Source organism: Pogona vitticeps, chromosome 1, assembly GCF_051106095.1.
Source record: "Pogona vitticeps strain Pit_001003342236 chromosome 1, PviZW2.1, whole genome shotgun sequence".
Classification (NCBI taxonomy): domain Eukaryota; kingdom Metazoa; phylum Chordata; class Lepidosauria; order Squamata; family Agamidae; genus Pogona; species Pogona vitticeps.
The window spans coordinates 260500758-260516217 of record NC_135783.1 but is presented as its reverse complement, the minus strand read 5'-3'; the positions used below and the strand labels follow the sequence as shown (position 1 = coordinate 260516217).

General features: G+C 41.8%; 1 protein-coding gene across 2 annotated transcripts in view; it reads right to left on the bottom strand.

Annotated features, from left to right (window-relative positions):
* The window catches only part of PIK3C2A (phosphatidylinositol-4-phosphate 3-kinase catalytic subunit type 2 alpha), an 80043-nt gene that overhangs the window by 26571 nt on the left and 38012 nt on the right, over positions 1-15460 (bottom strand). For both annotated transcript variants that reach the window (XM_020802958.3, XM_078383874.1), the window contains exons 13-16: positions 14970-15137; positions 6825-6933; positions 5478-5620; positions 864-1052 (exon numbers count right to left, since the gene is read on the bottom strand). In XM_020802958.3, coding sequence (XP_020658617.3) covers positions 864-1052; positions 5478-5620; positions 6825-6933; positions 14970-15137 — 609 coding nt within the window. The remainder of the gene's footprint in view (positions 1-863; positions 1053-5477; positions 5621-6824; positions 6934-14969; positions 15138-15460) is intronic.

Genomic DNA, 15460 nt, shown 5'->3' with positions numbered 1-15460 from the left:
ATTTACTAAGGAAAATAAATTAAAATTAATTCCTAGTTGATATAAGATGATGCTGCACAGTTAGTTACAAGATATCAAAATTTCACTGAGAATCTTACTGGTATGGCTAAAATAATTCATAGCTTCCAAAGCCATTCTGCAGATCAGCAGATTAATAATCAGAGAAAAGCCACTGCATTGCAACTAGCAAATAATCATTTTTCTTCAGAAATTTTACGTAAGATTCAACATGAAACATTCTTCTTGATCTAGTAAGTGCTCTTTCCAACCTTAAATGTCACAAACTGGCATAACCTTATTTCAATGAGAGCATTAACAACTGCAATGTTCTGGAGCAGTGACTGGTATGTTCCACCTCACTTATCTGCTGGCACAGCACCCTCAGGATCAGGCTGAAAGCCCAGTACATGAGTTGCTATTTTGAATGATAAGCCCTACAAAAAAGCATCAATCATCTGTGACCTCTAAACAAACATTCCTGTGGCAACACAATGTTTTGTTAAACTAGGGAACTGTCAGTAAGTGAATGAAACATTTGTACTTTGGTTGTAGGTTTTTTGGGCTGTTTGGATGTGTTCTGGAGATTTTTCTTCCTAATGTTTAAACAGTCTCTGTGGCCGGCATCTTTGTCCTCTGAAGATGCCGGCCACAGAGATTGGCGAAACGTTAGGAAGAAAAACCTCCAGAACACGGCCAAGCAGCCCGAAAAACCTACAACAACCATCGGATCCCAGCATGAAAGCCTTCGAGAATACATTTATACTTTAGTTTGTACTTCTAAAATTATGAAACTGCTTTATAGCTCATAATATATCATCATTTTTCAGTGCATTTACACATTCTAAAATTAATGTTTGACTTACTTGGAGTTCAATAATTCTAATGCAGTCAGAGGAGGCAAGGGAGGCCACTGTTGAAGCAGTGAATATATTTCAGGGAGATTGGTCAAATCCCAGTTTGGGGCACTGGCTAATACCTTTGGAAAGCTATTTACAACTATATGGCAGTAATGTCGTTTCTCCCACAAAAATGCTTTATCCTTCCTCGATAGGCTACATAAAGGGATTTAAAAAGTCCTTGTTAGTTCACAACAATGTAATCATGGTCACTAAGCCAATCAGAAGCTACAGCCACAAACACTTTCAGTATTGCATGACTTCTCAAAAGAAAAAACAACACCCAAAGAGTTACAAGAGGCAGAATTTACATATTTCACTCATAAAGAGATCTACGTAAACAGGAAAAATGCAGCTCAGCTGCTACTCTAAGTTCTGTTTAACTTTTAAAATGTTCTGCAGAAAATCACAATGGTAAAACAAACACTTTTAGGCAATTTCAGATCTACACCACTTTGAAGTTTTTCTCTTGCTAGGATGAGAATTTAAATGGCCATTCCACACACTACTTAAAGTAATACTGCATTCCACAAAAAATCCAGCCATACTTACCTCAATGGGCAAGACTTTAGTATGCTACAGCAGACCTCAGACACAGACTCCGTTACAGCAAATCAGACAAGGAAAGAAAACCAGAAAAAACCAAGAGACAAAATATGGTAGCTTCTTAAAACATGAGCTTTCATGAATCAGGTCTACTTCTGATTTGTATAGCAATTAGATGTTACAGAATTTGTCTCTTAGTTTTTTGTTTTTTGATTTCTTATCTGATATTAATTCTTATCTGATATTAACAATTACCGTATTTTTTGCACCATAAGACGCACTTTTTTCTCACAAAACAGGGGGGTGGAAAGTCTGTGCGTCTTATGGAGCGAAGAAAACAGATTATATTTTCCTGTTTTCTTCTAAAAAATTGGTGCGTCTTATGGAAAGGTGCGTCTTATGGAGCGAAAAATACGGCAATTGTTTTTATTACGTGTTTGTGAGCCACCCAGAGTAGACTATGTCTAAATGGGTGGCATATAAGCTCAATAAATAAATAAATAAATAAATAAATAAATAAATAAATAAATAAATAAATAAATAAATGATATGCTTGAACAGTTTAACAAATACTTCTTTGAAAACTATAACTGTTACAGCAAAAGTTCCACTTCTCCTTGCCATTGTTCTTATAACTAGAAAATTTTTCCTTACCCCTTTCTTGTAAGGAGGCTTCTACCTCAACATATAAGAACAGAAATTCATTAATTAGGGTGAGTAGGGGCCAGCCATAAAGGAAACTAGAAGCTATTAAGTAAAGGGGCAGGACCTATTTTAAAAAAAGGTGCAACATTTTAATGAAACAGTGAAAATCCTGAAAAATCACAACAGAATTTGTAAGTTTAGAAAGGACAAGCTTTAGTTGCCCTTTCATTTTCTGAAAATGTTTGAAACCTTTTTTAAATGTTTGGGATAGTTAGTGCACCTTCTAAAACGTGTGCAAACTTAATTTGGCTTTGTTCTGACTCTTCGTTAATTTTTGGTGAATTTTCCCCCCACTGAAATGCATTGAACCTAAGTTTGACAGCTGTCAAACTTAGGTTCAATGCATTTCAATGGGGGGGGGAATTCAAAAATTAACGAAGAGTCAGAACAAAGCCAAATTAAGTCTGCACATGTTTACAAGGTGCTCTAACAAATCCAAGCATTTAAAACAGTTTCTGAGTCTTCGTTAATTTTTGGTGAATTTTTTTCTCCCCATTGGAATGCACTGAAGTGCCCGTTTGACAGCTGTCAAACTTGGGTTCAATGCATTTCAATGTGGGGAAAAAATTCACCAAAAATTAACGAAGAGTCAGAACAAAGCCAAATTAAGTTTGCACACGTTTTAGAAGGTGCACTAATGATTCCAAGCATTTAAAACAGTTTTTGAACATTTTAAGACACTTTTAAAATTGCAAAAACGGACATCGCAAAACCATTGAAATGCATTGAATAGGCTTCAATGCATTCCAATGGGGGAAACATTGTATCGCTTAGCAATGTTTCCTATGGCGATTTTCGCTTAAGGACGGCAATCTGTTCCTATTGGAACGGATTATCTGGTTTTCAATGCATCTCTATGGGAAAATGTGTTTCGCTTAGCGATGTTTTCCCATAGCGATTTTTTTTGCACCAATTAAAATCGTTAACCGAGGCACCACTGTATTCCATTCTTAGGCAAGGTGAGTGACCACATGGTGGTCATGCCACTCTAGAAGAGAATGAATGCCTGGATCCATTTCAGTCTGTTTTCAAGTCTGTACCACTGTTCCTTTGGCACGGTGTTTTGTTGTTGTTGTTTTCCCATAGAAAGGCAGAAGAAATGAGAACCTGCTAGTTCTCCTGGGTCTCTCACCAACTTTTACTATTGTATAATATGGTACCTTTGTGGAGAAACTGGGAAACTAAAATTGGAGGCAAGTGTTCAGAGAGTTCCAGTATTATCTGGGACAGAGACCACAGCTAGGTATATAGAACACATGAATTGCGAACAGATAGTCTCAGGTTCAGAACCTGGCGCCTCCCATTTAGAAGGATAAAATAATGGGAAAATGGATACTGAAAGGAAGGCAACATTCCTAGACTTTAAGATCTGCTTTTGATCACTTTCCTCCAGATGTCTCTACTACCTGAAGTAAAGCAAATAACATGCAGAAAGAGGTCCTTCTCAGCTGAGAAGCTCTGCCTATAGATCGTGCTTCTCCAGGATGCCTGACTGGTATCTAAATGAGGCTATCTTTTTACCATGAAGTGAAGATCTATTTTTCCAGGTTTTGAGTGACTGATATATCTTGTTCCCTATCCCTGCTAAACTTTGGTTTTATTAGAGGAGGAGCTGGCTTTACAAACTGTTTATGCTATTTTTATGATGTAAGGAAACCTAAAAATCTGTAACTCAAGGGTAGTTTTAAAAAATTAAGCAAAAAAAATTATTAAATGTCAGCTTGCAGCATTATACCGTATTTTTCGCTCTATAAGACGCACTCCCCCCCCAAAAAAAAGTTGGAAGAAAGTGTCTGCATGTTATGGAGCAAATGCTGTAAAACAGCGCTCCCCAGGACCCAGTGGGAGGATGGTGGGGGGAGCCTCAGAAGGGTCCGAGAGTACCTTCCAGGACCCTTCGGAGACTCCTCCCACCCCCACCCCCTTGTGTGGCCAGCGGGGGTGAAATTGAGACCTTCCAGGACCCTTCTGAGGCTTGGAAAGCCTCCGAAGGATCCTGGAAGCTGGCGATTTCACCCCCGCCGGCCCTGCGGGGGGGGGCAAGAAGCCTCTGAAGGGTCATGGAAGGCACTCTCTGACCCTTTGGAGGCTCCCCCCACCTCCACCCCCACGGGCCCAGAGGGCTGAAATTGCCAGAATATTTTTTCCTGTTTTCCTCCCCTAAAAATGAGGTGCATCTTATGGAGAAGTGCATCTTATGGAGCAAAAAATACGGTATGTATACTATTCCCACCTGTTTCTCCTGTTATCCAACCGCAGCTCCTAGAAATGATTCTCCATTACAAAACCAGGCCGCACTGAACAGAGGAAAATATTCTATCCTGCAATGCTTCAAGCTATACAATATAATCACATTTCCATCAACTTCCTTACAGAAGGAATGACTGCAATCTGTCTAATTAGGGTCATCATGATCTATAAAAACATTAAGGAAAGGTCAACCATCCCTTTGTTCAAAGTGGCAGAAAGCAACTCTCTTTCAATTATGAGTTAATAATCCTTCTAGCTTTTTGCTATTTCACTCAGTGAGGATGGTAACGAGCAAGTTCCCATGCAGTTCGCTATAATCTTCATGTGGACTGCATACTTTATATACTAATGTGTTTGCTGCAGAAATTCAGTTTTTTAATACAGTGGGGTCTTGACTTGAGAACTTAATCCGTATTGGAAGGCGGTTCTCAAGTCAAAAAGTTCTCAGGTCAAATCTGCATTTCCCATAGGAATGCATTGAAAACCATCTGATCCGTATCTGCTCTTTTCCGTCCATAGAAACTAATGGGAAGCTGCTATTCTGCCTTCGACCACTAGAGGGGCAATATTGTGTTTCTTTTTTTCTTAGGTCAAGAAAGGTTCAGGGAAGGCAGGGAAAATACAGTCCAGGCAAGTACAGTACCAGGCAGTCCGAAGACTGTCTCCCAATTCACTCTCTAAACGCTGGGAGGAGTGAGAAAGCAGACAGGCACCCTTTTCACTGGCCAACAGTTAACTGAAAGTTCACATTTTGCACTTTCCCTGCCTCCCACGTGGTTTTTTTTCAGTTCTTAACTCAAATCTAAGTACTTAAGTCAAGTCAATATTTTCCTATGAGAGTGGTTCTTAAGTCAAAATGTTCTTAACTCAAGCCGTTCTTAAGTCAAGACCCCACTGTAGTATCATAACCAAAGAAGAAAAGGTTTAGATAGTGAGATTCAGAAGAAATAATTCCTCTTATCTAACAATATACTTCTGCAGAAAACTTCGTATGCTCAAATATATATTTAATTTTTAAAAGTGATCATATATTAATTATTTACAAAGAGAAGGCACTACTGTTAATTCAGTAGAACTTACCCAAGTGTACCTTCTTTGGAAAGAATGGAAAGAAGACGCTCTCTTGAATCCTTTTCCAATGTTTCCATGGAATTGTATGTAGAACTGTCTGCAGCTTGAGGAGCTTTGTATATAATATCAAATGGCAAAGTAGGGAAGTCCACCTGATTGAAAAAGTTGAAAAATGACTTAATACAGAACCAAATTATTACATGAATGGTGTGCAGATTCTCTCCCCATCCAATTTCAGTCCCCTTTTCACACATATAACCACTACTCATGCAGTAAGATGTAAGAAAACATTGCCACAATCAGGGGCACAGGGCAGTGAGTCAACAGGAAGCTTTAGCAGGGGTCCCCAACCTTTTTCACCCCATGGACTGGCTAGGGAAGGCGGGGCACCCCCCGCACTCATGCACATGTGTAACGAGCACTCTCTCTTGCACACAAGCACATCTGTGCTCATGTACAAATGGTGGCACGGTGCTTGTGCGGGCGCACGCTTGTGCGCATGCGCAACTGGCAGCACAGCACTCGCACGGGCACACTGAAGGGGACAATTTTGGTTCAATTCCAGAAGTGAACATTCCAAGGCCCCTTTCCCCTACTGTTGCTTCTGTCTTCATTGAGCCAGTGGAAGATTTCTTCATCAGAGCATGCTGAAAAGCTGATCCCAGCAATTCTTTTCCAGTGTGTTTATTGAGGAAGATAAAATTATCTGTATACATACCTTTATGCACAGTACATGCCTGTGCACAATGTTTTTTAGTAAGTAACATGTCAATCCTTTGAACAAAAGTATTCCAAAATAGCTTTATGCCTGAACAACAGTCGAGCAACAAATAAATTCCTATGTCTCTGCATTATCATGCAACTGGCTTTGACACTCTAGACTGAGACTATGTAGGTAGAACAAAATAGGCACAGAAAAGGGGCAGGAATATTTCCCACACTGCCTTGGGAAAGACTCCGAAAACTAACTACAGTGGTACCTCGGTTTACGAATGCCTCGGTTAACGTAATTTTCAGTTTACGAAGCAAAATCTATTGAAAATAATGCCTTGATTTACAGTTGTTGTTGTTGTTGTTTTGAAGTACAAAGAAAGTTTCCCCAGGATGCATTGTGCCTGGAGGTTTGTAGCGCTGCCCCCATTCCTATGGCAATCCGAGTTTTGGTTTATGAATTTTCCACATTATGTAATGTCCTGTAGAACGCATTAAACTCGTAAACCGAGGTATGCCTGTACGTGTATGCTCATAATGCCATAAATGAACAAGGCATGTATCACTGGAACAGAGACCATTCATTATTACTCTCAGAATTCACGTACATGCTTTTTAAATAATTTAAGAAGCAAACAGCTTTACCTGCAACACTATTCTTTCCATCAGATTTCCCTTTTTATGGCCCACTCCAGAAACAATGTTTGTGGAAGGTGTCCAAAGATGCAAAAGTTTAGTTCCACAAGTCAACATTCTAAGAACATAAACCAAGAAGAATACAATTTTATTTGCATGCTTCAACAGGAAAGAATGAACAACAGAGTCTGAAAGGCAAGACTTCTCAAATAAAAGGTGATGACAATCTGCATACAAGGATGATACTTGTTACTTCCATATGAGGAAGCAATTTTAGCAACTTCTACTGAGTACAATTTAAAGGGGGAAAACAGTATGCTATGGAATACACAGCAGAATATCTAATGTAACTTTCCTTGACCTGATCCTCTCCAGATGTGTTACATTACAATCATTTTGGCACCAAATAAGTAATAAACATATTTATTAGATGCTTTGGGGAGTTAAGGATCATGGCCTATGCATATTTTAATGTTCCAATTTTGTATGTTTTAAATTGTTTAAAGATTATATGTTTTTGAATTGTTCTATATGGTTCTGTAATCCACCCTGAGATCCTGAGATACAGGCAGGCTATACATGTTTTAAATAAGTAAGTAAATATTCCTAGCCAATGGCCATGCAACCAACTGGGATTAAGTCTCACTAAAAGCACTACATAAACACTACTACTGTCTTTCAAATGCTCATTCAACAGCTTTGCTTTCTCAAACATGGATCATTGTTTTAAAAATAACTTAACCACAACATCTCTAAAGTTTATATTCTTTCCTTGATAGAAAATAAGCTGTCTTTGTGAAATATTTCTATTAAACTCCAGTACATATATTTTAAAAAGTTGAAAAGACAGGTTACTTACCTGTAACCATGGTTCTTCAAGTGGACCTCTGTGAATTCACACAAAAGGGTTAAATCAGCACCTGTGCTGGACCTCTCGGAATCTTCTCGAGCTTTGAATAGAAAAGTAACAAGTTAGATTGCCCCTAATGCGCATGCTCCGCCCGCCAAAGCCTCAGTTCCATTTATCCGCCACAAGAGCCTGAGCATGAGCTAGACTTAGTGACAGATAGTGGGGAGGCTGGGCGGGATTGTGTGAATTCAGAGGTCCACTTGAAGAACCATGGTTACAGGTAAGTAACCTGTCTTTCTTCAGTGTGGCCTCTGTGAATGCACACAAAAGGGTTGACTAGCACTCACCGGTTGGAGGGCCATCACTGAGGTACAGATGGCAACACCGCTGTCCCGAAACTCGTCTCTCTCTTAGCCCTCAGGTCTAGTCTGTAGTGGGTGATGAAGGTGGAGACGTTAGACCAGGTAGCAGTCCTGCAGTTGTCAGGAGGGCTATAGAAGAAGCCATGGCTCTGGTGGAGTGAGCTCGAAGGCCTTCAGGTGCCGCTTTAAGTTGGAGTTCATAAGCTAATGTGATAGTTGAGACAAGCCATATGGAAAGTGAAGTTGAAGATGCAGGAAGTCCCTTCTTTGGACCATAAAAACGGAGAAAAAGTCTATTAGATAACCTAAAGTCTTTATTTCAGGAAACATAAAAGGCTAAGGCCCTTCTCACATCCAGAGTGTGGAGCATGCGCTCAGTATCGGTGACAGGATCAGAGAAGAGAGTAGGTAGTGTTAAAGGCTGGTTGAGATGGAAGTCTGTAACTACCTTGGGTAGGAATGACATATCAGGATGTAGAATCACCTTGTCTTTAAAAAACTGCAAAAACGGTTAGTCCAATCTCAGGACAGCAAGCTCACTCGCCCTTCTGGCTGATGTGATCGCCACTAAAAACAGAGTTTTAAAAGACAGTAGGCGTACATCACATGTGGCCATAGGTTTGAACGGTGGACGCATGAGGGCGTGTAAAACAAGTTGAAGAGACCACTGAGGAAGCGGTGGTTTGATTGGAGGCCGGATATTAGTGAGCCCTTTTAAAAAGGCCTTCAAAGTAGGGTGAGAAAAGAGTCTCGATGAAGTCGAACCTCATGCTTGGAAGGACAACATTGCAGCAATGTAAACCTTTATGGTAGAAATGGTGAGACTGAGGTCAAACAGATAGTTAAGGTATTGAAGCAAAGTAGACAGAGAAACTGGTCTAGGTCTCTATCCTTGGGGAATTTCAAAAAGCTCTTCCACTTGTAGCTGTACAATAGGGAGGTGGAAGGCTTCCTGGCTTTATCTAGAATCTCCTTGATCTCGGGGAGATCCTCCACGTCATCAGGTACATGGTCTCCACATCCGGGTGATAAATCTTGCCCGAGTTTCTGGTGAGAAAGTCTGGAAGAAGAGGAAGCCTGATGAAGTCGTGAGACATCATCAAAGGGGTTGTGAACCAAGCCTGACGGGGCCAGTAAGGAGCGATGAATATCGCTTTGGTCCGCATCTGGCGTGCTCTTATCAAAGTTCTTTGCACCAGAGGAATCGGTGGGAACATGTATACCAAGCTGAAGGTCCACGATATCATGAAGGCATCCCTGAGGGAGTTCAGTCCGTAACCTGCTCTTGAGGCATACAGGTGGCATTTCTTGTTGTGCTGAGTGGCAAACATGTCGATCTGAGGCATTCCCCACCGGTGACATAGGGATGCAAAGACTCTGTCGTTCAGCTCCCATTCGTGGGTCTGGTTCGTCATTCTGCTCAATTTGTCTGCCAGCACATTCTCCGATGTGGAGATGTGAAGCGCCACCAGAAAGATGTGGTGCTGGTAGCACCATTCCCAGAGATGGTCAGATAGAGAAGAGATCGTGAGCGTGTTCCTCCTTGTTTGTTTATACAATGCATGGCTGTGGTGTTGTCGGTAACTACTTGCACACCACGACTCTATATTAATGGAAGAAAAGCCTTGAATGCCTTCAAGACTGCCAAGATATCTAGATGGTTGATGTGGAGAGAGATGTGGAGAGGGCATGTACTTGGTATTGTGCACAATGTGCCCCCCAGCCTGTTGGGCTCACATCTGTTGTTACTTGGTGAGTTGAAGAGGCTGGAAGGGGAGTCCCACCAGTAGACGAGGGGAAAATCCACCATTGAAGTTGCTGAGCCAACTCTGGTGTTACACGAAGCAAATCAAAGTGTGCTGCTTATATACCGCCCCATAGTGCTTCAAGCACTCTCTATGCGGTTTACAAGTTAATTATGCAGGCTACACATTGGCCCCCCAGCGAGCTGGGTACTCATTTTACCAACCTCGGAAGGATAGAAGGCTGAGTCAACCTTGAGCCGGCTACCTGGGATCGAACCCCAGGTCGTGAGCAGTTTTGGCTGCAGTACAGCAGTATAACCACTGCGCCACGAAGGCGCTTTCTTTGATGGTCTTTCATGGGGTCGAATAGGGCTAGGAACCAGCACTGAAGAGATCTCATCTTTAGGCGGGCATGTGCCAGTGCCGGGGTTGTAGATGCCATGAGACCCAACAGGTGCTGAGCATGTTTGGCAGAAAAGGACAACCTTGGTTGGAACTTTCTTATGGCCTTCTGTATTTTTCTTATTCTTTCTGGAGGTAGGAAGATCCGACCCTTGGTGGCGTCTATTCGAGCCCCTATGTAATCCGCCACCTGTGCTGGGATGAGATGTGACTTTTTAAAGTTGACCGACAGTCTGAGGTTTTTGAGGACATGAAGAATGAACTTTGTGTCTTTCAGAGCCTGGTGCCTTGATGGGAACACGACTAGCCAGTCGTCTATATAAGGGTAGACTTGAATTCTTTGTTGACGTAGGTAAGTGGCCACAGGTGCCATGCACTTGGTGAATGTCCTTGACGCTGTTGAAAGTCCGAAGGGGAGGGCCAAAAACTGGTAAATCTGTTCTTGAAAAATGAACCGGAGGTATTTTCGGTGTTTGGGATGTACAGTCACGTGAAAGTATGCAGCTTTCACAGCTATGACCACAAACCAATTGTTTTTCTTCAGTAGGTGGATTATAGAGTCCAGAGTGACCATTCAGAAACGTTTTGGATGGAGGTAAGTGTTTAAAGTCCTTAGGTCCAGAATGGATCTGATTCCCCCTCGTTTCTTTGGGACGGCAAAGTATCGGGAGTAGAACCCGTTTCTGATATCTTTTGAAGGAACCTTTTGAATAGCTTTTTTCTTTAGAAGAGAAAGAACCTCTTCTTCTAGAGCAGGATCAAATGATGTATGTTTTACCTGCCCTAGAGGAGGATATTCTATAAATTCCAGCTGGTAGCTGAATTGTATAATTTTTAAGACCCATGAGTCTTTTGTGATGGTTATCCAATTTGGAAGAAAAGGTTGTAGTCTTGTTGTGAAATGTTTTCCGAACGGTCTGGTGACTGAATCAAAGGTACTGTCTGGATTTTTTGGTAGGAGGCTTGTAGGACTGCCTATGCTAAGATGACTGAGGACGACAGTTGGAAGCTGAGGAAGATGCCTGTGAAGACCTATGTTGAGGTAGGTTCTTGAAAGGTTTGTATTGTTGAGAAGGCTGCGAATATTGGGTATATGGCTTGCGCCATTGGTATCTGTTATACCTAGTTTGTGGTTGGATGGAGTACGACTTTGCTGGTTTCTTTGCCTTATGGAGCTCTTCGAGATGACCATCTGTTTTTTTGTTGAAAAGGCCCTTAGAGTCAAAGGGAAGGTTCTCCACTCTTGTCTTAACGTCCTCCAGAATGTTGGCAGCTCGTAGCCAAGCATGTCTGCGTAGGGTAACTGCTGACATGAGTACCATCGCAGCAGCCTCCGCTGCATGCCTGGTTGAAAGTCTCTGGTGATTGGAAACTGAGCTTCTTCATATGTATTTAAGGAACCCTGGAGAACATCTTCAGGGAGCATCTTCAGACCAGGCAGTATTCTGAGCCACAGCTGTTTTTGATAGGCTCCTAGAGCAGTCTGGTAGTTAGTCACTCTTAACAGGAAGGAGATCAAAGAGTAGATCTTTCGTCCCAGGACTTCTAATTTCCTGCCTTCCCTATTGGTAGGGGTGACGTGAGATTTTCCCATTGGTTTTCCACTATGAGGGAATTAGGAACTGGATGTTTAAGTAGGAAATTGGTATCATTTCCATGAACTTTATAGAAATTTTCTGTGCGTCGTGAAATAGGAGTAGATGTGGAAGGTTGTTCCCAAAACTCCTTAATGAGGTCCAAGATGGCTGGAATAAAGGTAAGGCTGAGTGGAGAGGACCTTTCCTGGTTTATATCTCAGAAAATAAGGTCCTCTGCTGGTGGAGCAGGCTGGTCCACTTCTAACTTGAGCGTTTTGGCTAGTCTAGATAGCATCTGGGTATACGAAGAAAAGTCTTTCGACGGGGAAGAAGCATGATTGTCAGCCGTATCAGATTCAGCTAGTTCTCCCTCTGTTGTTCCTCTTGACTTGGCTGATGAGAGATGTCTTGTTCAGACTCTGAAGAGTCAACTGAGAACATGTCATCTGGATCTGACGGTGACACCTGCTGAGCCGTTTTACTGGAACCTTTGTCGATGTCGTGCAATGAGGACTCAGTTTGCTGCGAATAGGGAGCCATCCTCAATGTCGAGCGCTTCTTTGAAGATGCCTTGGTGTTGACCCGTTTCCGGTGTCGATGCCTTCGAGGTGATGTCGATGTCGAAGAAGAAGAAGAGACGTAGATGTATTTTGCTCTCTTCTGTCTTTGATGTCAATCAGTTGATGTTGAAGAAGAGTCTGAGGAGGAATAGCGTTTTCGACGTCGATGGCGGTGCTTCTTGCACCTGCGTTCACTGTCTTCAGAGCTATCGGATCGATATCGGTGTCGACGTCGAGATTGTCAGTGTCGAATTGGGGAAACATGCTTAGTCTTAGCTGTTCGCTTTCGAGGAAGAGATCTCAGTTTTGAAACAACCGACGACACCGATGGAACCAAAGATGCTCGCCCGGTTGAAAGAGGGCTATGAGGGGCAGAAACCAAGCCTGTGGTAGCTTTTGCAAGCTGTCTCAGCGTCGGTGAAGGGACGCCCACTGATGGAATTCGCTCAGCTTATCGAGGAGGGAGCAATGGGGCTGCCTCCGACAAAGATTCTCTGTCTCTGGAGGAATCCTCAAGAATAGAGGAAGGTAGTGAGACAGAGACCGGTGGTAATTGTTTAAGGTGTTCCTTAGACTTGTCTGCAGCCTTGTCCTTTGCTTGCTTCACAGGTTTTGAAGAGGAAGCTGCAGTGGATTTCGACCCTGAAGAGGATTTCTTTGAAGGTGCAGACTTTTTACACTGTTTTCCCAAAGCCTTACTAACAGATGGCTGGGGTGAGACATTGGTTTCCTCTAGGGGAGTAGCAGAAGGTGAGGGAATCTCCATTTCTGAGGGCTTGGAAGAGGTTAGAGTGGAATCCCAGAGATGGTATCTGAGCCTTAACTTCCTTGCCTTCAAAGCCGCTTTAGTAAATTTTTTGCAATGTCTGCAGGATTAAGTCAATAGAATCGGGGCAATAGAATTTAGAGTAGTCAGAGATTAGTCCGTGTCTGAAAAAACCGTAAAAATCACTAAGAAGCAGAGAAGCAGAAAATATAGCAAGCTCGATGCGAGAGGTTCCAATTCGCTCGGTGGAAAAATGCAACTGAGGCTTTGGCGGGCACAGCATGCGCATAAGGGGCAATCTAACTTGTTACTTTTCTATTCAAAGCTTGAGAAGATCCCAAGAGGTCCAGCACAGGCGCTGATTTAACCCTTTTGTGTGCATTCACAGAGGCCATGCTGAAGAAGTTATTATTTTATATTTCCACTGAGGTATATATATAATCCTTTTAAAAGATGACACATTTCTATCCCCTAATATGTCACAAATATGAACTGAAACCCATGAAAAGAAAGTCAGCCAATCTGATACTCCCAAAGATACCAATATCCTACTCAAGCCCTATACAATATTGTCAAGAGACTGGGGAAATGAGGGATCATGGACTCTGTTGCTCTTCTGGAAATTGAGGCTTTGCCTCAATTTGAAAGAAGGGGTGAGAAGTGCACACTGGGAATTGGAAGGCAGCAACATCTGTGCTTATCGCTGTGAGAAAGAACTTCTAGGCCAAACCAAGCTCATTCACTGGTATAGAGCTAATTCAACTGAGTGAGGAGAGCAGGAAGAAATTACACTCTTCTTCATGAAAATTTGGGGGAATTTGACACCTGAAAGGCAGATATTCTGGAAGAGTCTGGAAGTTGGAACTTTGGGTATAAAAATGGAGGCATACTTAGCTTATCTCTTAGGAAAACACTGTGCTCATTAGACACAAACCTCGCTTATTCTCTGAAACTATGCTAAAGAAAAGAACAGCCTTATGGCACAGTGGTTAAATTGTAGTACTTCAGTCAAGACTCTGCTCACGACTAGAGTTCAATCCTGATGGACTCTGCTAGCCAGTTCAGGGTTGACTTTGACTTCCATCCTTCCAACATTGGTAAATTTAAGTACCCAGCTCACTGGGAGGCATCATGTAGCCCACACAAGTAAATTGTAAACCATCTAGAGAATGCTTTAAGTGCTATGTAGTGGTATATAAGCAGCACACTCTGCTTTAAAGCTGTGCTAGGATATACATATTAGAACAGATCAGCCAGCTTTCTTATAGGTTTGTTCTGTAATTGCTCTTGCCTCAACCTTTTGAATGCTTATTTCTTCCGCAGCCTCTGATTTTTTCTGTCTGTAGAAACCATTTTTGAAGTGTTGCTCCCTTTGACTTTTTTCATCATCTTTAGTAAAATATAAGATTTTTGCAGTTGTTGATTCTTTTGAGTTAAGAGGATTGGTGGTTCTTAATATCAGGCTTTGCCTTGCCCATCTACTAGGAGGAGCCTGTGTGTAGCATTCCTACCTTGTAGGGTTGGTGACTCCCTGGAGCCACTGCTTAGTCAGGTTGGCACCAAGGTGTTAGGAGGGTGCCAGGCAGGAAGATTCCCCCAGCCATCAGCACACTTGGCCTTCCTGGACTTAACTCATATCAAGACAACTGAGGTAGTATAGCTAAGTGGTCAATGTGGGCCTCCCTGACTCAGGGAACCTTGACAAATACCATTTAGACTTTTTCAATAATTACTCAGAATAGGCAGGAGTCTAGAATTTCACTTACACATTCCATAAGAATTTCTCTTTCAAACTGACAAACTTAATTTGACTGTCATACTAGAGTTTGCGTAGTAATGCTGGATATGCCCCCAATATTATTCACCCATAAAAACTCTTTCTGAACACTTACCGTCTAAAATCAAAAAGAGGTAAGGAAACTTGACCCAACATCTCTGGGCCTTTTCGCTGCTTATTTGAATCAGGTGAACTTCCACTATTTTGATTTAATATTCCAAAGAGAGTAAGGCATAAAATAGATTCTAATGGCAACTGAGAGATCTGGATAGGGAAAATTATTCTGTAAAATAAGGAAACAGGATAGTTAGGTATTCATTATAAACTCAATTTGAGTGTGCAAAGAAATTAATATGAACATTTTCACTTGTTCAAACACCATGTATTAGTACAATGCTCCAATGCCAATTGAATGCATTTTTATTGCAATTTTTATTAATCCTTACTCTACTTCAAACATCCTCTAATACAGTGGACCCTCGACTTACATACGGCTCGACTTACAGACTTTTCGAGTTACATACTTCTCTGGCTGCAAAATTTAGATTTGACTTGCAGCCACAGAATCGACTTACAGACCAGAAAAAAACCAAAATGGAATAAAAA